The sequence below is a fragment of the Nelumbo nucifera genome, chromosome 7 (genome assembly GCF_055504915.1).
Source record: "Nelumbo nucifera cultivar China Antique chromosome 7, China Antique-T2T, whole genome shotgun sequence".
NCBI classification, from domain to species: Eukaryota; Viridiplantae; Streptophyta; class Magnoliopsida; order Proteales; family Nelumbonaceae; genus Nelumbo; species Nelumbo nucifera.
The window spans coordinates 49430851-49458669 of record NC_142655.1 but is presented as its reverse complement, the minus strand read 5'-3'; the positions used below and the strand labels follow the sequence as shown (position 1 = coordinate 49458669).

At 39.2% G+C, this 27819-nt stretch overlaps 2 protein-coding genes across 3 annotated transcripts in view; both read right to left on the bottom strand.

Moving 5' to 3' along the window:
- Positions 1–7368: 7368 nt before the first annotated feature.
- LOC104608108 (uncharacterized) lies at positions 7369–10153 on the bottom strand. Its single transcript, XM_088892134.1, has 2 exons — positions 7732–10153; positions 7369–7634 (listed from the first exon to the last, which is right to left on the bottom strand). Exon 1 carries the CDS (start codon positions 10111–10113, stop codon positions 8212–8214), a length of 1902 nt encoding a protein of 633 aa, XP_088748260.1. The 5' UTR covers positions 10114–10153; the 3' UTR covers positions 7369–7634; positions 7732–8211.
- A 7988-nt stretch (positions 10154–18141) lies between these two features.
- Positions 18142–27819, bottom strand: part of LOC104608106 (octanoyltransferase LIP2p, chloroplastic-like) — a 50790-nt gene continuing 41112 nt past the window's right edge. For both annotated transcript variants that reach the window (XM_088890927.1, XM_010273986.2), the window contains 2 exons: positions 20597–20967; positions 18142–20493 (listed from right to left, as the gene is read on the bottom strand). In XM_088890927.1, the coding sequence (XP_088747053.1) occupies positions 20630–20967 (338 nt within the window). In that variant the 3' untranslated portion in view covers positions 18142–20493; positions 20597–20629. The remainder of the gene's footprint in view (positions 20494–20596; positions 20968–27819) is intronic.

Here is a 27819-nt window from a genome sequence, read left to right as displayed (position 1 = left end):
TGGGACATCTCCCACTGCTCCTGAGCTCTCCTCATCAAGAACAACTTCCTGACGATGGGTGTCCAGGATATAGTCGGTTTCCAAGAATTGCGCATTTCGACTGCAGAACACTTTCTGCTCACTTGGGTCGTAGAAAAGGTAACCTACAGAGCCTTTTGGGTAGCCTACAAATAGGCAACGGCTGGTCTTAGATTCCAACTTGTCTGCACTCGTTCTTTTAACGTGTGCTGGACAACCCCAAATCTTCAAGTGTCTGACATTTGGTTTCTTTCCGGTCCAAAGTTCATATGGAGTATTCGGAACCGATTTGGTTGGAACCCGATTCAGCACGTAAATCGCAGTCTCTAATGCGTGACCCCAAAAGGATGTGAGTAACTCTGAGTGTATGAGAAGCGATCGGACCATATCTAATAAGGTCCTATTCCTCCTCTTTGAAACACCGTTAAGTTGTGGTGTAGCAGGAGGAGCTAACTGTGATACTATCCCATTGTCCTTTAAGTAGTCCCTGAATTCGTCAGAGAGATATTCGCCACCTCGATCTGATCGAAGGGCTTTAATTTCTCTCCCTAACTGTTTCTCGACCTCTTGTCTAAACTCTTTGAACTTTTCAAAGGATTCAGACTTGTGTCTCATTAGGTACACATAACCATATCGTAAAAAATCATCTGTGAAGGTGATGAAATACACGTGTTGATTTCGTGTCCTAACACTCAGGGGGCCACATACATCAGTATGTATTAGGTCAAGTGTGCTTGTGCATCTTCCAGGCTTACCGTTAAATGGCCGTTTCGTCATCTTGCCTTGTAGGCAAGGCTCACAGGTGGGAAGATCTTCTACAGCTAGAAAATCCAAAGGACCATCCTTTACCAACCTTGTGATTCGGTCAACACCGATGTGGCCAAGTCGGTAATGCCACAGACACGTGGGATTAACTGTATCACGGGCTCTCTTCTTGGGGATTTCAACCGACGTAGTTTCGGTTATGTTAGTTTCTAGAGAAGAATGTAGAACATAGAGACCGTTCTCCAGTTCCCCGTATGCGATTCATCTGTTATTTCTTTTAATAGTAATCGTATTACTAAAGAAGACAGAATAACCATCTGCACACAGTTTTGAGGCAGAAATCAAATTTCTTCTTAAATTTTGTACACAAAGACAATCTTTTAGTACAATTATTCCTTCTCTAAAATATAATTCCACGGTTCCTATGGCCGCGGCTGCAACAGTTGCAGTAGTCCCCAAGTAGAATGTGACTTCTCCTTCACTCAGCCTTCTGCTTACCTTGAACCCCTGCAGTGAGTTACACGCATGAGTTGAAGCCCCGGAGTCAATACACCAGGACGCAGAAGCTACCAATAAATTGGTTTCTATAACACAAGTTTCGAAGTTACCTTTCTTGGATTCCAGGTAGGCAGGACAATTCCTTTTCGAGTGGCCGGTCTTCTTGCAGAAGTGACAGGCATCCGATGCTTTGTCTTTCTTCTGCTTCTTGCTTTTAGTGGCTTTCTTCTGAGGCTTCTTTGCCTTCCTCTTTCTCTTGCCTGTCTTGCCAGCTTCAACAAGCATGGCTACAGGCTCATCCTTTTTAATCAGTTCTTCAGCTCTTTGCAACATATTGCTGAGCTCTTGTAAGCTGACATTCAGCTTGTTCATGTTATAGTTCATGATGAACGGATTAAAGGAAGGAGGCAAAGAGTTAAGGATAGCATCTATCTGGGTTGCAAGGTCCAGCCCGGATCCAAGAGCCTCCAGTTCAGTGATGTATCCCATCATCCGAAGACAATGGTCGTGAACTTGTTGACCCTTGGACATTTGTGTGGTCATGAACTGTTTCAAGACCTTTTGTCGAGTAGAACGATTCTGCTCTTCATACATTGTCCTGAGACTGTCCAATATGTCTTTGGCAAGTTCGATCTGATCGAACTGCCTCTGTATCGGATTGTCCAAGGAGGCAATGATGTAACACCGGGCAAGGGAGTTTTTCTCCTCCCATTCTTGATAGTCTCTCCTTCGGGCCTCAGAAGCCCTATCTCCCGGACGCTCCGGGGCAGGATTCTTTGCCACTTTGTCAAGTTTTTCAGAAGCAAGGACCAGCATAAGGTTCCTATACCAATCAGCATAGTTTGGGCCTTTCAACTTGTTGTCATCAAGTAGCTTTGCAAATGATCCTTTTGCCATTTTCTGATAAAAGAGCAAACATCAGTCCACGACCTAATTCGATTCATGTTCATTTCATAGATATGGATTTTAATCTACGATCCATTTCCATTTATTCGTCTCTGAGATTTCCCTCCTTTCTCAGCGACGGAGACTACGGGTTGTCTCTGGAAATGTGGAAAATCACATAGGGTGCATGAGGCCAACTGTTTCAGCTGCATAACCCCACCACTTTTCTGTGAAGGATCATATCCACTCATCATATGAGTTTTCCCTTTGGCCTCTGTTAGACAAGGTTCAGAGCCGTTTTCAGGTAAACCTTTCTGTCCAGTGAGTGCTTACCCATCATATTCGTGAACGCCAAGGTACCGTGAGAGAGTTCCCATTTTCTGGTGAAGCCCCTCCCACATCGGTCTATGACGCCCCTATCATCTTATGAAACACTTAGACAAGCCCAACAGCAAATGGATAGCCCATTTTCTGGTGCGTTTCCTCATTACTGAAGGACCCATCCTCGTGCTAATGATGGAAGGCCTTTAGAGAGTTCATCATATGAATCTCCCTATCACATGCACTCATATTATCTAGAGGGAACAGATAATTACGCCCTAGTTCTATCTTTAGGTCAAACCAAAGTGGCTCCCACTGACTTTCATAAAGCCAGATTTTGGTGGGCCTAAATCGGCTAGGGTTTCGCACGAGACCTCATGATGAGGTGTGGGGCCCACCACTGAGGGAGGTCATCCAATGACCAAAAGGGACACCATGGCAATGATGTGCATTCAGCCATGGTGTGCGAAAGAGCCACTGTTGATTAAGCATGGGCCAAGTACTTATGGCCCATGTACGTAGCACATCACACATCCATACATCACATGTAGGGATAAATTGATCCAATCAATTAATTATCTGTAAAGCCCATTTTAAGCCCATTTTAAATCCATAATATTAACCATTAACATTATCTAGGTATATGGGCCGAATGGTTCAACCCATATAGCTTTTAAGGGTTAGGTGGGCTTTTAGCAGTTTTAACTGTTTAAAACTGGGCCTTTACAGGTTGGGCCAAATTAACCATTTAATTAAATATCAATCCTTAGGCCCATTAGTGGGAAAATTAGGCCTGACTTTCAGCCTTGATTAAACCCTAGATTCGGTCCAAACAGTTTGAACCAATCTTGGTTCGAATGGGTCTAGGGTTTGATCTTTAATTAAATCTTTAATTCAAGAAAATAATCTGAAATTAATTACTGATAAAAGAAAAACAACAATCAGTAAATCAGGGCTGTTCGCACAATCCATCCTGCAAAACAGAGGTTAGATCACAGAATGCAGTTTCACAAACTGCAAATCGCAGATAGCGATTCTCCCATCTGCGAAGTCTTCTTCTCTGCGAAATCTCCCTTTCTGCGCCGCCATCTTCGATCCAATATTAAAATAAATAGAAATCCTATTTCTATTAATAATTACATCAGATTGAATACCTATACATTGAGTCTAGAAAATAAAAAAAAATTATTTACAGACCAAATGTAATAAATAAATCAAGAAACTGCAAATCTTGCAGGTTCCCTGCGCAAACCAAGATTTCGATCTCCTCTTGTTCGAACAGCCCATAAATCAAGAAAATCATAAAGAACAATTCTAAATAATAATCAGATTTATATAAAATTAATTTCAGATTATTCGCCCATTAATTTTGGGAACAAAATTTCCCAAAACCCATATCTGCGCAAATTGGGTAGAACACCTTCTGCCCATTTGCGCAGGTTCAGATCTGAAACAAACTGGTTCAAGATTTGAACCATGGCTCTGATACCACTGAAGGGATGAGAGATCCATCCTATGGACGCCCAAAGATTGCGGAATAAGGGGCGAATTTCAAAATTTTTTCTCTCCCTTCAACTGGGAATCGTATTCCCTATTTAGAAAATCATATTTTCAATGATCAATCTTGAACCATAAACTGAACCAGATCTGAACCAAAAGGAGTGGGAGAGGATTATACCTGATACGGAGAAATACTATCTCCCAATGGAGGTGTTCACGCCCAAGGAAGGATCCAAAATCTGCTCCCACTGAAGATGGCGCAGTGAAGGATGGAGCAGAATCAGCAATGTTCTTCAAAAGAACTTGACCCTTCGCAAGAATCAACTGGACAGCTTGTGAGTACAGCTCCAATCAATCTTTTCCCAAAAGATTGAAATCAAGATCCAATCTTGATTGCTCCCAAGAACTGGAGATCGAACTGAAGGAATGGCAATGGCAGGAAGGTGGCGGCAGAAGATAATTCGCAGTATGCAGGAAATCTCTTAATCTCTCTTTCTTAAAGAGAAGAATGCTATTGATGTTATTGTGTGTTTCAAGGCTACCGCCCCCTTCCCCTTTTATAATCTTAAAGGGATCAGCTCCTAATCAGATTAGGAGTTACTAATCCAAATCATATTTGGGTTAGAAGTCCCTTAGTGATAAGGGATAATCCTTATCTTATCTGCAGATCAGATCAGCTATCTCCTAATCTAATTAGGAGGTTTCCATATCTAAATCTTATTTAGATCTTGGACTCTCTAAGTGGATAGGGTCTAAGCCCGATCCTTTTAGCTGACCCACTTCAGAATTCGCCCCCTTTAAAAGACTGATCAAATCAGCCCAGTTCGAAATGGGCTTAAGGCCCATTAAGGTTATGTACTCAAAAAACCTTCCAAATTGCTGCCCAGTTGGGCTTCCTTGTATGGCGTGGGACCCAAGCATTGATCTACACATCAGCCACATGGGTTCAGCCCAGCCTTTGTTACAAGGCCTGGCCGAATGCACTGCTGAAGACAGTGTACCCCCTGAAACCCATCAAATGAGCTCTATGGGCCCAATACTTACACTAAGTGGTCCCTGGGCCAAGCCACCTTGTAACACCCAGGGACTGTGGGCAGATGCAAGATTAGCCCATCAGGCATTATCCTCAATGGTCTTACACTTAACCTCTCAGCCCATAATGATCATACAGTGCCCAACAAGAGAGGACCTCTCCCTCGGCTACAAGGAACAGTGTTGCACTCTCCACTCATATGGATCCCGGGAATTAAAACCTTTTGCAAACATTTTAGAAACCATATATATTTACTTTTGTATCTTATATAAAATATATTTTGCAAAACAAATCTCAATGGTTGAAATCGGCTGCCGGCAGTCTTGGTTTCCATCAGTGAGAGTGCATCCCCAATCATTACCTTTGTCCGACAAAGGGGCTGATCCTATCACTATGATCACCTACTCAGATGAATTCTTGAACTGTCCCAACATACCCAGGTTTTGACCCCCGCTAATGATCTCACTGATTGGTACATCAAAGATATCCCAATCCGACACCTAGTGCAGTATCATAATCGAGTCTAGGGGTCGGGTGTAACTTTCCAGTTTTGCCCATCAATCTCCAAGGTCCATGGCAATACTGGAAATCTGGTCCAGTTCAAAGATTCAATTAATCCTACACTGTATGTGCCTAGGGTCTCACCCTGGCAGCTGAGACAGGCCACCCCAACCGACTTGGTGGCACCACAGTGTCAGCCTTGTCAGGATAGGTCTCCCCATACCGACCCACCGGCTGTGAACATTCTAAACTAACACGAGTCTCATTAAGTGTCCAGTTTAAGGGTATTACACAGAAACATACCAAGGGAACATGAATCAAATATGTATCTTTATTCATTTACAATAAACTCATAAAGTACATCACTCTGATTGAAGCTAAGGGCATACAAAACTGTCTAACATAATCCCAATTGGATCAAACTCTCTTTATGAAAAGGAGAGGATCACTTATGTATGTGGATGATATAGTTGTTATAGGGATTGATCTGAATGAGATTGATGCACTCAATAAGTCACTGGAGCAAGAATTTGAGATTGAGGATTTAAGATAACTAAATTCCTTTTTTTTTGCAAGATCCATGCATGGGATATTCTTCTTTCAAAGGAAGTATGTATTAGACCTACTACAAAACCTAGAAATCTAGGAATTAGACTAGTTGATATTCCCATTGACTAGAACCACTCGATTAATGCTTTGTATGGTGAGTTGGTTAAGGATTTGGGGAGATATTAGAGGGTGGTAGGTTAATAGTCACTAGTGACAAGGTCATGTGCAAAAATCAAGTATAGACTATGGCCCATGATGTTTCAGAATTACTTTGGATTAGGTCCTTGTTGAGTGAGATTGGAATAGATGTAGAGAAGCTTTTAATGTTATACTATGACAACTAAGCTATAATCAATGTTACCCACCACCTAGTTCCACATGATAGGACAAAACATATTGAAGTTGATAGACACTTTATAAGAGAAAGGGTGACACTTGGAAAAGATTGCCTCCCTTATATCTCTTCTAAATTACAGTTTGTTGATGTCTTCACCAAAGGAGTTGCAAGGAGTAAGCTTGAATATGACCTATGCAAGTTGGGAATGTGTGACATTTACTCCCAACTTTAGAGGGAGTGTAGAGAACTTTTACAGTTTTTATTACTTGATTTGTTTATTATATGTTTAGTTAGGAAGTAGGGACTACAACATATTATTTGGGAGCTTTTAGAGTAGTATTTTATGTTTTTTATTGATTTTGTTTTTTTGTAACAACCGCCCTATAAGGGCATATCAGTCATTATACATAGTTTTTATTTAAAGTATAAATACTAATCAAGAGGGTGGCTAGATTAGTTTTGCCTTCTCCTCCTTTCTTCACTATTTCTCTTCTTCTCTTCTCTCACAAAACCACTTCTTTTCATCCTCTTTCTTTTACATTTTTTGTTTCAACAGATCTCTACCAACTTCAGAATTATTCATAGAGGCCACTCACATGAAATAAAAGATTTTCTATTTTAATATTGTATTCAATTTTTAAGATTAGGCCCAAAGGCAATTCGCACAAAGCACACGATTTTATATTTATTCCAAGAGGTTTTAAATCTTAGTTATTTGACTCATCCCTTGCGATTTGTGCAAAAATCTAATAAATATATCTATTTTATGAGTTTTTTCCTTAGATTTACTAGTAGGATTATGATGTCCATGCACACAGACACCTACATACACACACATAGAGGGAGAGAGAGAGAGAGAGAAAGAGAGAGAGAGGAAGAGAGAAAGAGTTAAATGGCAACTACTTTCTTTTTATTAGAAACATTTTTTGTGCATAATGAATAATAAATTTTGAGAGGCAAGTTCCCTATAAGTAAGATCTTATTCCTTGTAATGAATAATCAATACAACAATAGAAAGAAAGGCACTACACTTCCTGCCTACTCCTAAGTCCACTTAGCCCAGTTCTACTTTTAAAGCCACTTCTACTCAAATATGATAACAATGAAAAAGTAAAATGGCTCCCAAAGAAGTGGAAGAAGCAATAAATACAGAATCAGAAAAGTTTAAAATCTTCAAGAATCTCCTCTTTACAAGCCCTTTCTTTATTTCAATTTCCAAACCAAAACCTGCAAATTAACAAAGTTGCAAGATGATATTATTTTATAAAAAATTATTAATTATCAGTCATAACCATTAAAAAAATCATGTTGAATTGGTACTTACATGATTGAAGAGGGAAACTTTTAACCCTAATAGTGGATTGGACGAGGTGGGGATGAATATGTGTATATAGGTGGTGGTGGAGGAGGTGAATGGTAGTAGTAAGTAGGTGGCGATGGTGGTGGTGGGGATTTGTATTTGTAACTGAGTGGGGGAGGAGGAGGTGACTTGTATTGGTAAATTGGAGGAGGGGGAGAATTGTAGTGGTATGTTGAAAGAGGTGGGGGTGGTGACTTATAAAGGTAGGTAGGTTGTGGTGATGGTGGTGGTGGAGGAGACTTGTACTTGTAAGTGGGTGGGGGAGGGGGTGACTTGTATTGGTAAACTGGAGGAGGGGGAGAAGTGTAGTGGTAGGTTGGCGAAGGTGGAGGTGGAGACTTGTAGTAATAGGTAGGCGGTGGTGGTGGTGGAGGGGACTTGTACTCGTATGTGGGTGGAGGAGGAGGTGGAGACTTGTATTGATAAATTGGAGGCGGCGAGGAACTATAGTGGTAAGTTGGCGGTGGTGGAGGTGGTGTTGTAGTGGTAGGTGGGTGGTTGTGGAGGACGAGACTTGTATTTGTAAGAAGGTGGTGGAGGAGGTGGTGATTTGTATTCATAAGCTGGAGGTGGGGGAGAATTGTACTGATAAGTTGGTGGAGGTGGAGGTGGCGACCTGTAGTGGTAGATAGGTGGAGGTGGTGGAGGAGACTTATATTTGTAGGTGGGTGGAGGACGTGGTGATTTGTACTTGTAAACTGGAGGAGGGGGTGAATTGTAGTGGTACGTTAGTGAGGGTGGTGACTTATAGTGGTGGGTTGGTGGTGGTGGTGGTGGTGGGGATTTATATTTATAAACTGGTGGAGGAGGTGGTGACTTATAGTGGTATACTGGAGGAGGTGGAGAATTGTAGTAGTAAGTTGATGAATGTGGAGGAGGTGACTTGTAGTGGTACGTTGGTGGTGGTGGTGGGGACTTATATTTATAAACTGGTGGAGGAGGAGGTGGTGACTTGTAGTCGTATACTGGAGGAGGGGGAGAGCTATAGTGGTAAGTTGGTGAAGGAGGAGGAGATGACTCGTAGTGGTATATTGGAGGAGGGGGAGAGCTGTAGTGGTAAGTTGGTGAGGGTGGAGGGGGTGACTTGTAGTGGTAGGTTGGTGGTGGTGGTGGTGGGGACTTATATTTATAAACTGGTGGAGGAGGAGGTGGTGACTTATATTGGTATACTAAAGGAGGGGGGGAGCTATAGTGATAAGTTGGTGAAGAAGGAGGTGGTGACTTGTAGTGGTATATTGGAGGAGGGGGAGAGCTGTAATGGTGAGCTGGTGAGGTTGGAGGAGGTGACTTGTAGTGGTAGGTTGGTGGTGGTGGTGGGGACTTATATTTATAGACTGGTGGTGGAGGAGGTGGTGACTTATAGTGGTATATTGGAGGAGGGGGAGAGCTGTAGTGGTAGGTTGGTGGAGGAGGAGGTGACTTGTAGTGGAATACTGGAGGGGGAGAGCTGTAGTGGTAAGCTGGTGAGGGTGGAGGAGGTGACTTGTAGTGGTAGGTTGGTGGTGGTGGTGGGGACTTATATTTATAGACTGGTGGAGGAGGAGGTGGTGACTTATATTTATATACTGGAGGAGGGGGAGAGCTGTAGTGGTGAGCTGGTGAGGGTGGAGGAGGTGACTTGTAGTGGTAGGTTGGTGGTGGTGGTGGGGACTTATATTTATAGACTGGTGGAGGAGGTGGTGGTGACTTATAGTGGTATATTGGAGGAGGGGGAGAGCTGTAGTGGTAAGTTGGTGAAGGAGGAGGAGGTGACTTGTGGTATACTGGAGGAGGGGGAGAGCTGTAGTGGTAAGCTGGTGAGGGTGGAGGAGGTGACTTGTAGTGGTAGGTTGGTGGCGGTGGTGGGGACTTATATTTATAGACTGGTGCAGGAGGAGGTGGTGACTTATAGTGGTATATTGGAGGAGGGGGAGAGCTGTAGTGGTAAGTTGGTGAAGGAGGAGGAGGTGACTTGTAGTGGTAAATTGGCTTCGGTGGTGGTGGAGATTTGTAGTAGTATGGTGGGTTAACAGGCTTCTCACAGTCCTTGTACGGAGTCTTGGGTGCATAAGCAAATGACTCAGCCTTAAGCACAATAGAGTAGTGCATCTCTGATTTTACTTTAAGCTTGGCACCCCTCTTGCCATCATGGATGTCAGTGGGGATGTTGCAAGATGAATCCTTGGGTGATTCATGGAGCTTAGCCTTGCATGCTTCGACTCCATACTTTGAATAGTCAAAATCCTTAATTGTGATATTATATTCACCCTTATTATTGGCCTTTCCATATGAAACAATGTGCTTCTCACCAGCCTTGCATATCACATTCACAACAGCACCTGCACAACATAAAATTATAGTTTTCATGTTTTAGTTAAGTAAAGTGCTAAATAATCATAGACATAAAGAGCTTTTATGTTTAGCTTTGAAATCTGTATAAAACATGTGTTATGCTGAGAAATTTACCACAAGAAACTATAAATTTGTAAGAGAAATTAAATTTTCATATTCAGCAATTTGATTTATTTGGGTTTACATCAGTTGATGGAAAAATGGATTAGATTTATAAGTTCAAATTAAATTTTCAATTTTAAATTATAATGGAAGGAAATAAAAGGAAAAGATAGAGGCAGAAAACAAAAGTAAAGTAAATAAATGAAATAACACAAAATAAATCTAAGTTAAAATGAACAAATTCAAACATGAAAAGATCTTTCTGACTCTAAAAAAATGAGCACAAGGATTGATCAAGACAAATCTCTTAGACCTATATATTATTTGTAAATCATGATTGTATCCTTGCTAATTAGGTGTAAATAAATATTCTTATGCAACAAAAATGTTTCGAGAGATCCTACCTTGTAGTTGCTTATTTAGGCGGTACTTCATAGGGTGCTCCCAGTTATAACATTTCTCACAGTAAACCTTTCCAACCACTGTAAGAACATAGTAGTGAGGGTAAGGGTGAGATACCGGTGGAGGTGGAGATTTATAGTAGTATGTTGGTGGAGGTGGTGGTGGAGACTTGTAGTAATATTTTGGAGGAGAAGGTGGGGATTTGTAGTAACGGTAAGGTGGTGGAGGAGGTGGAGACTTGTAATAATACACTGGTGGTGGTGGCGGTGGTGACTTGTAATGATAAGGTGGTGATGGTGGTGGAGAATTGTAATAAGATTTTGGAGGAGGAGACAGAGATTTGTAGTGGTAAGGTGGTGGTGGAGGTGGGGACTTATAATAATATACTGGGGGAGGTGGTGGTGGAGACTTGTAATAATATTTTGGGGGAGTGGGTGGAGATTTGTAGTGGTAAGGAGGTGGTGGAGGTGGAGACTTGTAATAGTACACTGGTGGAGGTGGTGGTAGAGATTTGTAATAGTAAGCTGGTGGTGGAGGTGATTTAACAGGTGGCGGAGGAGACTTATAGTAATATGGTGGTGGTGGAGATGGAGATGGTGGTGGTGGGGATTTGTAATAGTAAGGCAGCAATGGTGGTGAAGGCGAAGGTGGTGGCGGAGACTGGTAGATGTAAGGTTCACCATAAACCGATGATACATTGTTAGAGAAAAGGATTAAGACTAGTGCCACTATAACTTGAGGCCAAAGACGACCCCATATGGGGCCGCCACCCGGATTTCTCATGAAATATTGCCGGAAAATCTACCGTCTCCGGCCACTGTATCAAAAGTTTGTTGATGGGTTGGCTGTGGTCTTCAGTGCGAATTGGGCTTGCATGACCAAGTATTTATAAGTGATGATCAAGGAAAATCTGTCACAAGTGATGAATTGAATTAGGTTTTCTTATTTTAAATAATAATAGAAATGATATTGTATTGAGTTGGCCAAGCTGGATTTTGTTTATTTAATCGTATTTCCCATTTGAATGGTTTTGGTTCTTTGAATTGTTTGGTTCTCCATCTTTTCTTCGGATACAAAGTCATCTACCCATTAGATTTTGAAATTCCTGCTCCCAACCAAAGTGGGATCTCACGATCAGGAACATATATATTTTAAGATATTGCATTATTCTTATTCATTTAGCTAGCAGCAGCTAAACTGTACCATTCCATCAAACAAAGGGACTGATGTTACAGTGACCATATGATCAACCCGCCGATTGGTGACCGATCTTGTTCTGTTTGTTAACTTGCAGATTGAATGTAATCTTCTCTACCCAATATCTAGTCATGATGCAAAGTCTTGCAATATTTCTACAATACTGAGTTCTTTAATTTATGTCAAACCTAGAAGAGGGACAATGGCCACTGTTTGTGGTTTTTTATTTCAAATCTCTATTACCATTTGATTTAAATTTAAAATGGTAATTTCATATAATGCTTGACAAGAAAACTTTGCATAATAGCTCCTAAAGATGAACAAAGGAGCGAATTTACAAATCCCTAAGATAATCAGAGAGTAAGGCCCAATATCCCCACCTCCCTTTTATTTGTAATCACTTTAGGTGTGTTCAATGTAAAGGTGTAAATCAGATCATGCCACCCGTGACCCAACATGATTTTGAGCCAGCCCGACCCGATGGCCCACAGGCCGTACCGCAGACCAGCATGATTGTATGGGTCGATGGGCCATGCCGAGATTGGAGTTTCAGGTCGACGGGTCCGGCCAGCATGGCCCGCTGTCGTGTTGTGCCGCCCGTGGCCCACGGGCTGGCACGACTCATATATTTTTTATATATAATATCTATACGTTTTATATATTTAAATATATATAATATATTAATAAAATGATGATATCATTGTAGTGATTTTGAAGATAAATAATAACATCTCATGCTTAATAATGGTGTTTTACCATGTTAGCATCCTATATTACTCTATCTCTCTATATATTTCTTTTCCTCTGTTACTCGTTTTAGTGAAGTTGTTATGCTGTCATCATTTTTAGGTTGAATTGCCTCTGAACTAGTATTTTCAAACCGCTGTTCACCCAGATGGCTGATTGTTCGGCCCAGGAACCGTTTAGGCAACCAGTTACATTTTACTCTAAACCCGATCCTTGGCTAAAAACTATTTATTTGGTCAATAATCCATTGACCTGGGTGGTCGAACCATCAACCCATTTGATCCGTTTAACAGTTTTTGACCATTTTTTATGTTAATTTTTTTTTATTTTTTAAATTGAAATGGGCCATCCATTCGCCCGCTTGAATTGGAAACCAGTGTGGCCACAATGGTTCTGGTTCTGAGTCAATTTTTAAAACTTTGCATTGAACAATGATATAACTTGATATAAGGGTAAAAATAAAGGTTTGAACTACAATTTCTTAAGCTTCCCATTATATAATGGACTAGATTTTAGCTTAATAAATTCCTTTATATATAGTTTAGTGAAGTAGGTTATGTTTTCTCTCTTTAATTTTTTCTCTTTATTTTCCATGTCCTTTTTGGTATGGTTGAATACAGGACCAATGACTACTTTTCTATCTAAATCCATGCATGTCCACACATCAACAAGCTACATATGATGAGATACCAACTAATTAAATTACATTTTGCCAAGCATTGAGGGTACTAGAATTTACAAACCTTCATTGTTCGGAAAGTAGGGCGTTTTCCTTTTTCCATCTGGGGGCTTATAACATGAAAATGTTGATGAAATTGCAAAACATTCTATAATATTCAATTACAACCATGTGGCAGGTACGATCTAAACAGAAAAAATAAATAAAGAAAATGAGAGTACTAGATTTGCTTAGATAATTAGTTACCTTTTGGACTATTAAAGATTCAGTCAAAAAAATTAAGTAAAGAATACTATGTGAACATTCAAAGAGAATCATCTAGGAAAACTTTTACAAACTTTGTGTAAATTTCCCTACCTTTCCTTTCCTTGTCCCCATTTTTTCCTTTAAACCAAACACAGCCTTAATGAATTCCGATCTGTTACCCACTAATTAATTGTTCCCACACCCCTACCCATGGGATTTGGGAATATCTACCTTTTCATTTATATGGAGATGTTCCCAATACATGGCGTCATGGTGTTCTATAGATATAGATATGATAACATTTTGTGGGTAACAGATCCCGAGGGTCCCTCAATATCAAAAAAAATACAGATTTTCTTGTGATATTTAGAAATTTTAATAAATTGTTCATGTATTTTTGAACTGTTAATGTATAATAAAGTAGCTTTACTAACAAGAGAATTGTTGGGTTGGATGGTCTTGGCTACTCCCTACATTTCAAACAAATTAGAGAGGATGACTAAGACAGATCCAGTCTCCAATCATTAAAAGGAAATCTTTTTAATCCTGGTCGTATTCTTAACCCAATATTCAAAAAGAATAAAAAATGCTAAACCCAAAGGGAGCAGTTGGACCTGCTCAGATTTAGAGAGTCAATTGCTCATTTGTTATTCAAACGTGTTTTGTTTAAATGAAGGAACCTGACAAGAAATTCTCTATTGTTTGCAAACAGTTTTACGCGGAAAAATTGGGATAAATTAGGGTTTCTCCATGTGGGTGGATTTGATGAGCTCCTAGTTGTACTGTTATATGATTTTTGGGATATTATCTAAAATTCATTATGAATTTTTTACATTTCTCATAATTTTTAAATTCATGATGACTTTTGGAAATCTTTAGAGAGCCTCATGTGAGTGAGTTTTATTGTCCAAAACTCACTTTCCTTTTAAGATTTTCATTAGATCATTGTTATCAATCATTAATAGAAATTGTCCACATAAGCATTATTTTGTATGACCAAATTACTCGTGAATGGCCAACCAAGCTTATTAAATATTTTTCGGAAAAGTACGGACAGGCCCATGCAGATTTCTGAATTCCACTTCAGATCTATAAACATTCAAAATGTCAAATATCTCCACTCTATGCACAAATGCCCGTCCGTGAATTAGCATCAATTCCGAGCTGGCACCTACCCCAACTGTACTTTGGGCCTAAAAATTCTGACCCTGGGCTGAACCATCATTCTCCTAATATTTTTATGATAAAATTACCCCTGACCTGAGCCCGGGCCCACAATAGGACAAATTTTAGAGTTGGACTTGGGCCTAATATTTCAAGCCAACCTAGGCCTGACCCAACTCGCATAATTCAAAATATATATGCATAATTATTATATATGAGCAATCAAGGGTAATTTTATCATAAAAATATTTAATAAGGTTGACTAATCACTAACAGTGTGACCTAATGGAAATCTAACAGAACGTTAGTTTTGGATAATAAAACTCATTGAATGAGAGGCTCTTTGGAAGTTTTGAAAAGTTATGCTGAGTTTAAGAGAAATGTGAAAGTCATGGTGAGTTTTTAGATAATATCGCATGATTTCTTGTCTTCTTGTTATTGTTTGAGTAGTGGAGCTCCATTCAAAAAGTATATAAGCATGTTCAGTGAAAATCCTAAAAGCTTAAAGTAGCTGTTTTATAATAAAAAATATGGTTTTTCGTTGAGGCTTCAAAGGTTAAAAAATCACAATGTATCAGAATGTATTAGGTGTATGATGTATCATGTCATATTGGTAGCACCCCGATATGTTAAATATTAGGTATTTTTAACTTTTGTTATTTTCAATAGGGGTAAGCCTTGTTAAGACCAACCCCTAATAAAATTTTGAAAAAAAAAACTAACTAAAAAAATGAGGTAGTGGATAGGGGTGAATAAATGGATAGGTTCAACTCGGAACTTGATGAAATGGCCTTGAACTGATCTTACCCAATCCAGGGTAGGGTGTGGTACTAAATTGTTGGAACCAATTCCCACCTAAGCTAGTTCTAGGGTTAAATCCTACCCAAACCAACCCGATAAATTGGCCTTGGTGGAACCTACATTAGAATCGAATTTGTCTTGAAATAAACCTCAAAATACTTTTGAGGATGTGAAGATTTGAACACACGCACTCATGGTTACTATGTCTCATTTGACCATTGAATTATTTTAGTGATTTGATCATTTGTTTTCATTTTAGTATTTGAATGTGTACAATAACTAACGTAATATGTAATATTTATAAAATTTGAATTAGAATGATAAGTTTTGAATCATACATTAATATATTATGATAATCTATATATTAAATTACTCAATTTAATCAATAAAGGTAATATAAGTTTTAAACTATATATTATATTTATTGAAAATCAAATTTTTAAGAACAATTTTTTTTAAGAGGGAGAGTAAAGAAAGAAAGAATTCCATGGGTAAATATTAGAATCGACCCCAGAACAGTCAAGGCCAAAACCGACCTTTAAAGAGTAGGTTCTGATTCCAAAAACTTAAAACCGACCCCTACAAGGTAGGTTCCAAGTTCTACCATGGAACCAATCCAAACGGACCCATATTCACCCCTAGTAGTGGGTGATCATAATACCCAATACTCATGTTCCAATGTTTTTGAAGTATCAGGGTGTATCAAATATTTTGAAACTAATTAGAATTTCTTTTTAATAATTTCACCAAAGCGGCTCAACCAAAAATTCATCCCTTCCAAACAAGATGTAAACTATTATCTGATTCATGATAAAATTTCACCATTCCCTGGCAGCAATTGGCCGACTACTTGGTGGGTGTTTGAAAAGAATTGTAAAAAAAAATTTACTTAAATCACATCATTGACTCATCATATAATAACCTACATAAACACCGCATCATTTGAAATGCAACATCTCTAATATCTGTGGGAATGATAGACTTCATTGACTGATACGTTACACCTCGACTATAGCGGAAGCAGATCTAATCCCCTCAGGCCGAAGATCCCAGAACCATTCCATGAAACCCACGGGAGCTCAACTATATAAGAGCAACAACCCATACCAAGGGAACATGAATCAAATATGCACTTTTATTCATTTACAATAAACTCATAAAGTACATCATTCTGATTGAAGCTAAGGGCATACAAAACTGTCCAATAATAGACTACTTTACGAAGTGGGTGGAAGCATAACTGCTAGTAGGCATTACAGCCTGGAATGTGCAAATTTTCTTTTGGAAAAACATTGTATGCCGTTCTGGACTCCCCAAAATCTTGATTTCAGATAATGGAAAGCAATTTGAAGATATTAAATTCCAGAACTGGTGTGTTGAGATGGGAATTTAATAGAACTTCACCTCGATAGAACATCCACAAGCAAACAGGCAAGCCGAAGTAACAAACAAAGCCATCCTTCGCGAGCTGAAAGCCCGTCTTGCACGAGTTAAAGGGTTGTGAGTGGACGAACTACTCAGTGTTCTTTGGGCCTACTGGACTACCATCAAGACAGTGACGAGTGAGACCCCCTTTAACATCACATATAATACAGAAGCGGTGATCTTGGCAAAAATTGATGTGCCCATGTTGCGACTTGAGGCTTATGATGACGAAACAAATAATGAAGAGCTCCGTACCAACCTGGACCTTGTAGAGGAGGTACAAGACTTGGTCTACATCCGAACTACAGCATACCAACAGAAAGTATATCGGTACTATAACGCTTGGGTCAAGAAGCAGTAGTTTCGTGTTGGAAATCTAGTCCTACAAAAAGTTATGGTACCTGAGCCCGGTGTGGGTAAACTCGGACCGAACTGGGAAGGTCCGTACCGTATAAGAATGGTGTACAGGAAAGGCACATATGAGCTCAAAACTTTGGAAAGGAAGCTAGTACCTCGAGCATGGAACATCGACAACTTAAGAAGATACTATGTATGAATCCACAACACTAAGTATAAGTCACTCATGAAATCATATGATTCATGAAATCATACGAATCCACAAACACCACATCATTTGTCAGTTTATCGATTTTTTATTATTAATATATATTATAAAAAATATATAATAAAACACTAGAATTATATATAAAATATTATATTTTTAATAATGAATAATATATTATATGTTATAAATATATATTTATATATAATGCATATATATATATATATATTATGTATATTTTCTATACATTATAAATAAATAAATATGCATTATATATAAATATATATTTATAACATATAATATATTATTCATTATTAAAAATATAATATTTTATATATAATTCTAGTGTTTTATTATATATTTTTTATAATATATATTAATAATAAAAAATCGATAAACTGACAAACCGAACCGATGGTTAACCGGACCGGTCAACCGGTTAACCGATTGGTTTCGGTTCGATTTCGGTTACCGATTTTCCAAAAACTGGTAACCCCGATTCGGTTTCAAAAATAAGCTCACGTTTCGATTATTACAATGAAATCGGAAATTAGAAGCAGAGAGAATGATGCCACAATATGGCCCATAGCTAAGAGCAGAATATCACCATTCACCACATGAGAAGGGAGGAGGACCAATCAAGGCCTCCGCAAGCAAATGAGTCAATGCTATTAAGTGCAATGGCCAGGCCCTAGCAACAAGCATTGTAGTCTAGAGAGAGACAAATGAGTCGATGCTTCTTTTTTTTTTTATCCCCAAAATTTACTCGAAGAGGAGGGGCGGCCACCTAAGAATTTTATTAATTGGCCATTATCAAAAGGAAATTGAATTGCAGGAGAAGACGTAGCCCACCTAGCACCAAAACCCAAACAAGAAAAGCACTTCTTTCCATACTCAACCCTGCCCAAGAGCATTATAAAAAGCAAAGCCAAGGAAAATGCACAAATCAGATAAAGCATCAGTCTAGCCGAAGGACTGAGAGCTGCATATAGTCTTCCTTCATGAAGTCAAGAGATCCCAACGAAGATCCTGAGAAGAGTGAAACACATGCCTACAAGTGACTAGCAGCAATTAAAAGAGTCAAAGACATGGAGAATCAATATAACCACAGTTAGGCTCAGACTCGTCTCTTCTAGTATGGAATAAAAAGGATGATCCAAAGGGATCATCTGTTTGCATGCCGCATCTGTAAATGAAAATTTTTAAAGCACCCTATGAAGTAATCAAGCCATGTGAATAGCAATCGAGCCAAGTCCAGCCAAACTTTTGTATGTCTTGACTCGTTTCAACTAAAATACTGTTAAGCTCGAGTTCAATTTGAACTTTATTTCCTGATCCAAGCGTGATTCAATTAAATATTCGATGAATTTGTATTTGGCTCGAAAGCTCTAAAATGAAAATACTTTTATAGTTATGAATTTATATCATAATATATAGTATATTCGACTAAATATTCAATGTGGGTTGCAAACCACATGGGTTCTACAGATTGAAAATGATTGGATCTCCAAATAGTAATCAAGGCAAAAAGATCTTTAAGAAGCAATAAGAGAACACAATCAAGTTTATGATTAAGAAGGAGAAGCGTCACACCTTCATTGGTACTTCAGCTGATGGGGAAGGAGAGGATGAAAGCCCAAAAGAAAATAATCTCACTATTCAATCCATTTCATCAGCAAAGGCTACAGAGCAGCATGTCGAGAGCAATGATTTGGATCAGTTAGAACCGTTAGCGCATCCAGTAGGCCTTAACAGTTCAGTACCTCCTTAATCTATGTTGGTTAAATAAACCCAGCCTATTTTCTCTCATGCAGACGAAGATTGGAAATAACTAATAAGTTTGGGGAAGGATCTCTCAAAAGAACTCCCCTTCTCTTGCATATTTGTAGTGAAGGGCAATGGAGCTTCTGAGAGATGGTGATCCTCTGAAATGAGGAACAAATGTTGGAGGTGATCAACCGATCATCTCATCGAATAGGCATATTGATGCCTAAATCATAGAAGTGTTATGTGGCACTACTTCATCTATGAAGACGCTATGTAGTTTGGAATCTTCACCATTCTATTAACTTGGATATGCAAGGCTCATGGATTGCTCTGGGTAACTTCAATGAAATCACCAAACGAAAGGAAAAGTAAAGGTCTATGAGAAGTAGATATTAGTTGGAACATTTACAGGCACTCTTAAGGCTTTAACAAGTGGCCTAATCAACTTGGGTAATTGAATCCAAGCAGATGTACACATGGAGCAATAATCAGGAGGGTCTGAATCTTAACAGTGAAAGAATTGATAGGATGTTTGCAAATAATCAATGGAAGATACTTAATGCACGAGCTTACCAAGAGCAAGTGAGAAAGGAAAAGGAAAAGCCTTTTCGTTTTGAGGCCATGTGGCTTGAAGGCAAAGTCCTATGAAGCAACCAAGCAATATTTTCTAAGAATATTGAATGCCTTCACTATGTGTTTGATTCCTTTCTTTTCCTCTCTGAGTGATAAAAACATTCTGCACCTAATGTGTTTAACTTAGTAAAAACTTCAGCAAGTGATATATTTCTCTTCTTTCTTAACAAGGATGTATGCCTTTGTTATATGGGGCTAATTTTACAATTCACCAAGTGATTGACTTCTTTCTTGACAACAAGAATATCTTAATTAGATAGGATCTGGTTAAGTGGTAAGAATTCCTTCACCAAGTGGTTCAACTCTTTCCTTTCTAGATGATTAGAATATATATATATTTTTTATCAATAGATTAGAATATATATTCATTATATTGGGTTTGGCTTGGTTTTAAATAATACCTCACTGAGTGATTGATTTTCTTTCCCTTCTTGACAATGAAAATACTTATGCCAAATAGAGTTTTGCTTGATGATAAAAATACCTTCACCTGCGCTGACTCATAGTTTTCCATGCTTGATGATAAAAATACCTCCACTTCTAATCTATGGACACATAATGGGCATGGAAAAGGAACACTAGACGTCTACATGCAAGCAACATAAATCATGACATTCTATGATTGACTGGATACTTCGTCGCACTGTCCGTAATCCGTGGGCATAATGACCTGAAAAGAACACAAAGTTGAGAGTTTCAAAATATGCCGCATGGGTAAATTAATGCAAAAAGCTAAGCCATACAGTTCGATGCTTGTCCAAAATAATTCAAACCTTTAATGTCCCCTTTATTTCTTTCCATTTCATTCAGTAAACAAGCTTCATGTTTCTCCCTTCCAATGGTAAGTCAGAGATAGGTGCATGGCAGAGAGTAAGCTGGAAAACTTCAGAGAATTCCTTGAGCAAGGAGTCATGAGTGATATCCATCAGTTGAGAAGCACTTGTCGTGAGCTTACCCTCCATTCCACTCTTGGGTGATTCAGACACTCCTAAAAGCCCTTCAATGCTCCCAACCTGACGGTCTCGTATGCCACATGGGACTATGTATTGAAAGGGAGTAAGATCTGTAGTGACATTCAGTGCTAAGCCATGATATGTTATCCAGCGAGATACCCGAATACCAATTGCAGCTAGCTTCTCATTGCCTGAAGAGGAAAAAGAAAAGTCCAGATCAAAGAAATAATATTAACATTTTAAGAAGAAAAAGGCATAATGATAATTGGTCCACAGAGAAGGGAAAACACCATGTGTCACTGACTGCAAATAGGACCCATTTTATCATTACTTTTCTTTTTGTGGAAAATATTATCCAAAACACTTTGTATCAGAAAGTAATTATCCCAACTACTGGGGAGGTGTTCAGCAAGTTGGTTCATTTCATTTTCTTTGTTTTTGTTAATGCAATGTCAGTAGGAAAGGAAATCCCATTCACTGGTCTCACTTTGTTTCTAAAACAGAAAGGAAAATTTTCCCAGAAACACCCCCTCCCCCAGTTTTCCAAATGGTGCTGGCATGAAACCCAAAGATAAGTAGAAAAAACAGCAAGAATTCATAACTGCTTTAATGATGATTTGCACAGAAGGAAACCAATTTGAGAGAGAGAGAGAGGGGGGATAAGAGGAAATTAACTATCAAAGTCTCAGTTGCAAATGAGTTTGTGGAGGAAGAAAACCATCAGAAAATCAGGGTTTCTAAGTTGTTTGGATTTACAAAAAGCCTATGACTGCATTTGTATATATTGGAGTTAGACCTTGATTGGATAAGGCAATATCTCCTTAGCCTACCCCTCTAATGATATTACTAGTTCTTATTTATCTTTCCCTGCAAAGGGGAGGGGGGGTTAAAGATGGCATCATAATCTTGTATTGGCCCTACTTATTGCTCCTGCTTGGGGGAACTCCAAGATCCAGTGCCTTTCGAAACTGAGTCTTGGATAGGTTTTGCCAAGAAAAAAAAAAAAAAAAAACTTTAGCTTGGAAGTAAAAGAACACTTATGATCACTATAACCAACCTCCCTATGTATTTTTTGGTATTACAAGCCCTAATCAGTGTAGTCAAAAGACTAGAAAACATTATGATAGATTTTCTCCAGGAACTTAATGATTCAAAAACGGAACATCTCATTAGTTGGAAGATAGTTTGCAGGCTCAGATCAAATAAAGGTTTGGGTTCAGGGTGGTTAGATGATAAGAACACATCTCTGATGGGCAAATGGTTGTGGAAATTTCCTCTAAAAGTCTATATTAAAGAAAATTTGGACTCTCACCCCTTCCGATTCCTATTTCTCAAGAGTCTCTCCTTGGTCCCTACTTTCCTCGCCTCCTTTCCTGTCAAAATGGTCCAGTGCCACCAAAGATTAGAGCTTCTTTCTGGGAGTTTTACCACAACAAAAACAATACCTGTGAGATCCTCCAACAGACAATACCTAACTGGTTTATCTCTCCCCATGGCTTCCTCTTGTGCAAAGCAAATGCTGAAACTTGTTCCCACCTGCTAATCTCCTTTAAGTTTGACTATTATTTGGGAGCATTTCTTTTCTTCATTTGGGTGCAGGTGGAGACAACCAAACGGGTTGCAAAACTTGTTTGAAGATTCTTTGCCACTACAAAAAGAGTAGGTAAGATTCTTTCAAGATGTGTGAGAACTGCAGTTCTTTGGTGGTGACCTTAGACACTTTTGCCCCATTAACAGTGCATGATATTAAAAGAAATTGGATGATAGTGGTAGAATCTTCACAAGCAGGCCAGGAATAAGAGCTGAGTGGGAAGCACCACCTCCCCCACACCTTCAATTAAATTTTGATGGGTTGCAGCATAGGAAATCCTGACCCTTCCGGAGTGGGAGAAGTAATTAGAAATGAAGAAGGAAGCATTTTGTCCATATTCTGAGGCCCAATTGGATGGGGGGACTCAACAAAGGCTGAATTGAGAGTAGTGTTGTATGGACTTCAAAAGAAAAACTGAACTACAGAAACTTAATTGTAGAAGAGGGTTCAAGGGTCGTAGTAGGTTGGTCACAAACAGATCTAGAGGGTTTGCATTAGTATAAAGTTATAAACATGTACTGTAAGAAATTAGATCCCTGATGCAGGAGCGGGAAGCCAAGGCTTTCTGGATTTACTGATATGCTAACTGTCTAACAGATGGTCTAGCACAACAAGGAGCAACAAGAGAACATTTGTTTTGGGGCTTTGTCAGAGGGGAACTTGTAATTGAAATGTTTCAAAAGTGGTTAGCTGAGGCTATCTTCCCTTCTCATCTTTTGTAATATACTTTCTTCTCATCAATTAATAAAAGTTTTTGACTGTTAACAATAAAAACAAAAATTATCTCTGGTATTTTGTGGTATCTATGTTGTGGGTGACTAATTGCTTAGATGCAAGGTTGAACAAGCACACTACTCTCTCTTCGCCTTGGAAAACTATTCATTCTATTCTGCCTCATTTTCTTGTTCATGTTAGGTGTGACCAATTGAGGATAGAGTACACCTTTGAGAAGATCTGTGATTGTGGGGGGGGGGGGGGGGGGGGGGTGTATGCAGAAATTCTCTAGCTTCTATTTCCTCTTTAAAAAATCAGCTCATCTCTTGATTTGTCGTCTCCTCTCCATCGGATTTTAATTGGAACCTAGGATTTAAAAGGAAATTCTGTGGTCATGAAAAAACAAATGAAAGTGGAAATATTGTGGATATTCTTTCCTTGTTGGGTTTCCTCACTTCTTTTTGAGCTTTGATTCTCATGGGATCCTCTCTTATCCCTCTTTCTTCATGCATCTTCCCTAGAGTCTCTCCCTATTTCAAATTAAAGCCATTTGGTCAGGTCCTACCTCACCAAAGACAAGGGCCATTAGCTGGGAGACAATGCATTTGAAAATCAGTACTTACAATATGCCTCAGCACAAATGACGGCCAGTATTAACATTATTCCCAAACAGAGTAAGACATACAGAGAATTACCAGCAGCAACAAGAAACACTGTAACAGTCAAAGGCAAAAGCAGCAAAATACACTAACCTCTTGGCTTTGCAGCTCATAAAGGCCAATGACCTTAGCCTCTACTCACGTAGAAGGTAGTAAGGAAGAGGAAGATAACAGGAACACCTTGAAGCAATGTTTTAAAAGTAAAAAGTGCAAAAAAAGCTCAATGGTCATTTTGCGCGTGAGGTGCGAGGCGCAAGGCAAGGCACATGCCTTTTCAAAGCAAGGCACAAAAATGCTAAAAATTCAAAAAAAATGACAAAAAGTGCAAAATATTAAAAATATGAAACACAATTTTAATTAAAAATATAAACTTAAGTCTTAAAATAAATGTTGTAAAAAAAGCCTATTATCTCAAATTAAATTACATAAACATAGCATGTAAAAACCTATTTAAAATGAAAATTTAAAAATAAAATAAAGCATAACATAAACATATTCAAGCATGTAAAACTCTCAATCTCTTTATTTTTTCCCCAATTGCATTACTTCAAATAGCTGATGTGATGTTAAATATTATGCATTCCTGATTCTACGAGCGACCTTTGTACTAAGTCCCTCAAAGCAATCCCAAACAAGTACATATCATGGTCTTAAATTCTTAATCCCTATAAAAAAAAGGTTTTATAACTTTTAAGTATCTTTTACACAGTAGGTCCTTGTTCAAAGTTCAGGAAGATGGAGTTTACGCAGAAAGCAACCTGGAGAAGATTTCTGAACGCTGAAGCTAAAAACTTTTTCTTTGAGAGGTTCAAAGTAATGGATCTACCTGTTCATGGAAGGAGCACTACAGCTATGCTGGTAGGTATTGAGGTGGTTGAGTGGCTCAAACTGTTCATGGAAGGAGCACTACAGTCAGGCAAACATACAGATTGGAAGAGCTCTAAACAACAACAAGATCGAAGGTACCTAGTAGAAAGAAGATGGAATACAAAAGGTAGATCCATTGCTCTGATTGAGTTTTTTGGAGAAGGAAAGAAACAACTCATCTGCATTCCTGAAGGTAGAAGTGTTATGGTTTGGAGGGAGATAAAAAAACATTCTACAGGACATCTTGAAAGAGATGAAGGAAGGTACCGAGGGTGTTCAGATTACTGGAGAAACAAGCGGATCCCTAAGTGACAAGGAAGCAAATTCTGGGAACATTCTGGTGAATGGCTTGGGAAGAGACAAGATGGTTTTCAATATAGAGAAGATAGAATGGGAAAAGAAGTTGGTAGTTGAAATTAAAAAGAAACCAGAGGATTGGAGGATTATAATAGAAGATTTACTCAAGAACCTGAAGGTAAAAGGTCCAGTAATGGTCACCCCTTATGAAGACTGTAAAGCACTTCTAGATCTGTTGGAGGATGTCTCAGTAGTTAGTGCTTCAAACTTCCAGTTGCAGACCAGGGCAGCCACAGTGATGAGGTGGTCTCCTAGTTCAAACGTGAAGGACTTCTCAGTGGAGGATGGGGTAACCATAAGACTTGCTGGCCTACCTTTCCATTTGTGGAAGCTAGAATTATTTCAATCCATTGCCTCCTTGTGCAAAGCTAAACTGGAAGGTGTGTTTCTAAAAGATCTTCAATCAGCAGCCATGAGAATAAACGGAGCAAAGCCTGAAGAAATTCCCAGGAAGATTGAGGTTTATGCTGACAATGCTTTCTATTCAGTGTGGCTTTTAACGTCCATTGAAGAAGCTCTGTGGAAGGAGTCCAGGAGGAAGGAGGATGAGGAGGTAGAAGAAGATTACCTGCATGGATCATAGAGATAGGTGCATTTCAAATTAGCTGAAACTACCACAGAATTGGAAAGCTTAAGGAGAAAGAACAAGAAAGAATTACCCGAAAAGGAAAATGGGAAGAGTGCAAGCCAAGGCAAAGCTTCAGAGTTTAAAAGAGCCTTTGCAGAGGTTGTGACAGGTATGTTAAATGCAAAACCAGACTATCAAGGCTCTCAAATTGGTGGGACTAACAAGGCGGTTGAACAAATAGTGGTAAGGGCCAATTCGAAAGTCCAAGAAGAGAATGGGCTTAAACTGACTTTAAGTAAAGTAAAAAATGGGCCTTTAAATGGGCCTACGAAGCAGGACAAATTGTTGGGTTTGCAAGGTGAGCCATCAGATCGGCCAGGTGGGATAAGTGGTAATGGGCCAGGCGGGATAAGTAGAAATGGGCCAGGCAGGTTAGAGAGGAAGTCACATGCCTCTTTAAGTCATCATATGACTAGAAAAAGACAAAAAGAAAGGGGACAATATCTTGGGTGTATCATCTCAGCCGAGTGGCTCTGTTGCGGAGAAGTTCACATGGAGGCCAAGGCTGGTCTGCTACTCAACCACCCCTAAATGACAAAATCTGAGGTATGATAGAAACAAAGAGGAAGATGGTGATTTTGACTCAGATTGGGTAAGCCGTGAAGAAGAGAAATCAGATGAAGAGTCCTACGGCCAGTCTAGTATCAACAGCGTTAAAAGCAGCACAAGGAAAGTTCTTCTGGAGGATGCAGAATTAGGAAAAAGACTGCTCTTCAAAACCTCTTTACTGACCCCAACCAAACTTTCTTTGGAACCTCAGATGAGCGACCATTTGAAAGGTTCTCACTTGAGAAGAGAAAACTCCTCGTTCAAAGGCAGAGAAGATCTTTCCCTTTCTGAGAGTCAAAATCAGGGTGACCATAGAGAATTTACAGTTTCTCCTCACTTCGGAAAGCAAGCTTGCAGACGGCTCCCCTTCCCCTACTAGCGGTTTAAAGGTTAGATTGGAGAACTCCCCCAACATTGGCCCTGTTCAGTGTCAACCCCCTTTGCATGACAGTCCTACTCTGTTTCTTGGTTCTGGTATGGTTTGTCAATTTTTAGCTAATTCTATTTGTGTTTCAGATAATCCTCCCCACCCTCCTTTTGTGGTTGTTGTCCAACCTGTAGGTGACAACTATTCTTGTCCAGCAGCTGTCAATCCTAGTGTATCATTGGAGGCAACAGAAGTGTTAGGAGAGACTGAGGCTGTAGAGGATTCTAGGGAGGAAGGGGAGAGAATCTGGGAGCTAATAATGCAGCTCTTTGATCAGTTGGTTCAGGTAGAAATACAGTCCAGAGTGGGTTTGGAGGAGGAAGGTAGTAGTCCAAATCGGATGTTTTGGAGATGGAAAAGGAAGAAGGAAAGAGTGAGTTGAGAGCCAAAAACACAAAAAGAAAAAACAGCAGAAGAAAGACGACGCAGGAGAAAGGAAAAGAATCGATTCTTTAAATAAGGAGTTAGAGTTACCAAAAAAAAGAAAGAAGAAGATGAGTGAGGTGGAGAGGCTGAGATGTGGAGTTGATTATGAAAAAGGAGGTACAAGCAGAAAGGAAGGGAAAATGGTTTAGGTTAAGAAAAACCCCAGGGTCTCAACATTTGAATTTTCCCATAAAGATAATCAGTTGGAATGTTAGGGGGCCGGGGAGTCAAAGAAAAAGAAGGGTGATTAAGGATGTTTTTAAGAAAGAGAAGCCAGATATTGTACTAATTCAAGAAACAAAGTTGGAAGAGGTGGATAGAAGATGGGTAAGAAGTTTCTGGTCAGCCAAAGGCCTAAGTTGGGCTTTTGCACAGCCATGGGGAGCCTCAGGAGGCATCCTAACAATTTGGAAGAATGAGGAGATGGACTACACTAAAGAATTGATTGGAAACTTTACGGTCACAGTGAAATTTAGGAGGAAAGAGGATGGGTTAGAATGGGCTTTAACTAATGTCTATGGTCCAAATTCATATAGGGAAAGGGAAGACTTTTGGGAAGAACTAGCAGCCAATAAGGGGTCTTTGGAGTGATCCTTGGTGTTTTGGGGGACGATTTTAATGTCATTAGATTTGTGAATGAAACAACTAATCCTAGCCATAGGATTACCTCTAGCATGAGGAAATTAAATCTACTTGTGGAGTTCTTGAGCTAAGAGAGCTGCCCATGATGCTGATAAAGAGAGAGAGAGGGAGAGAGCTGCCCATGCTACAAGCCAATTTCACTTGGTCCAACATTTAAGAAGAACCCCTATGTTGTAAACTAGA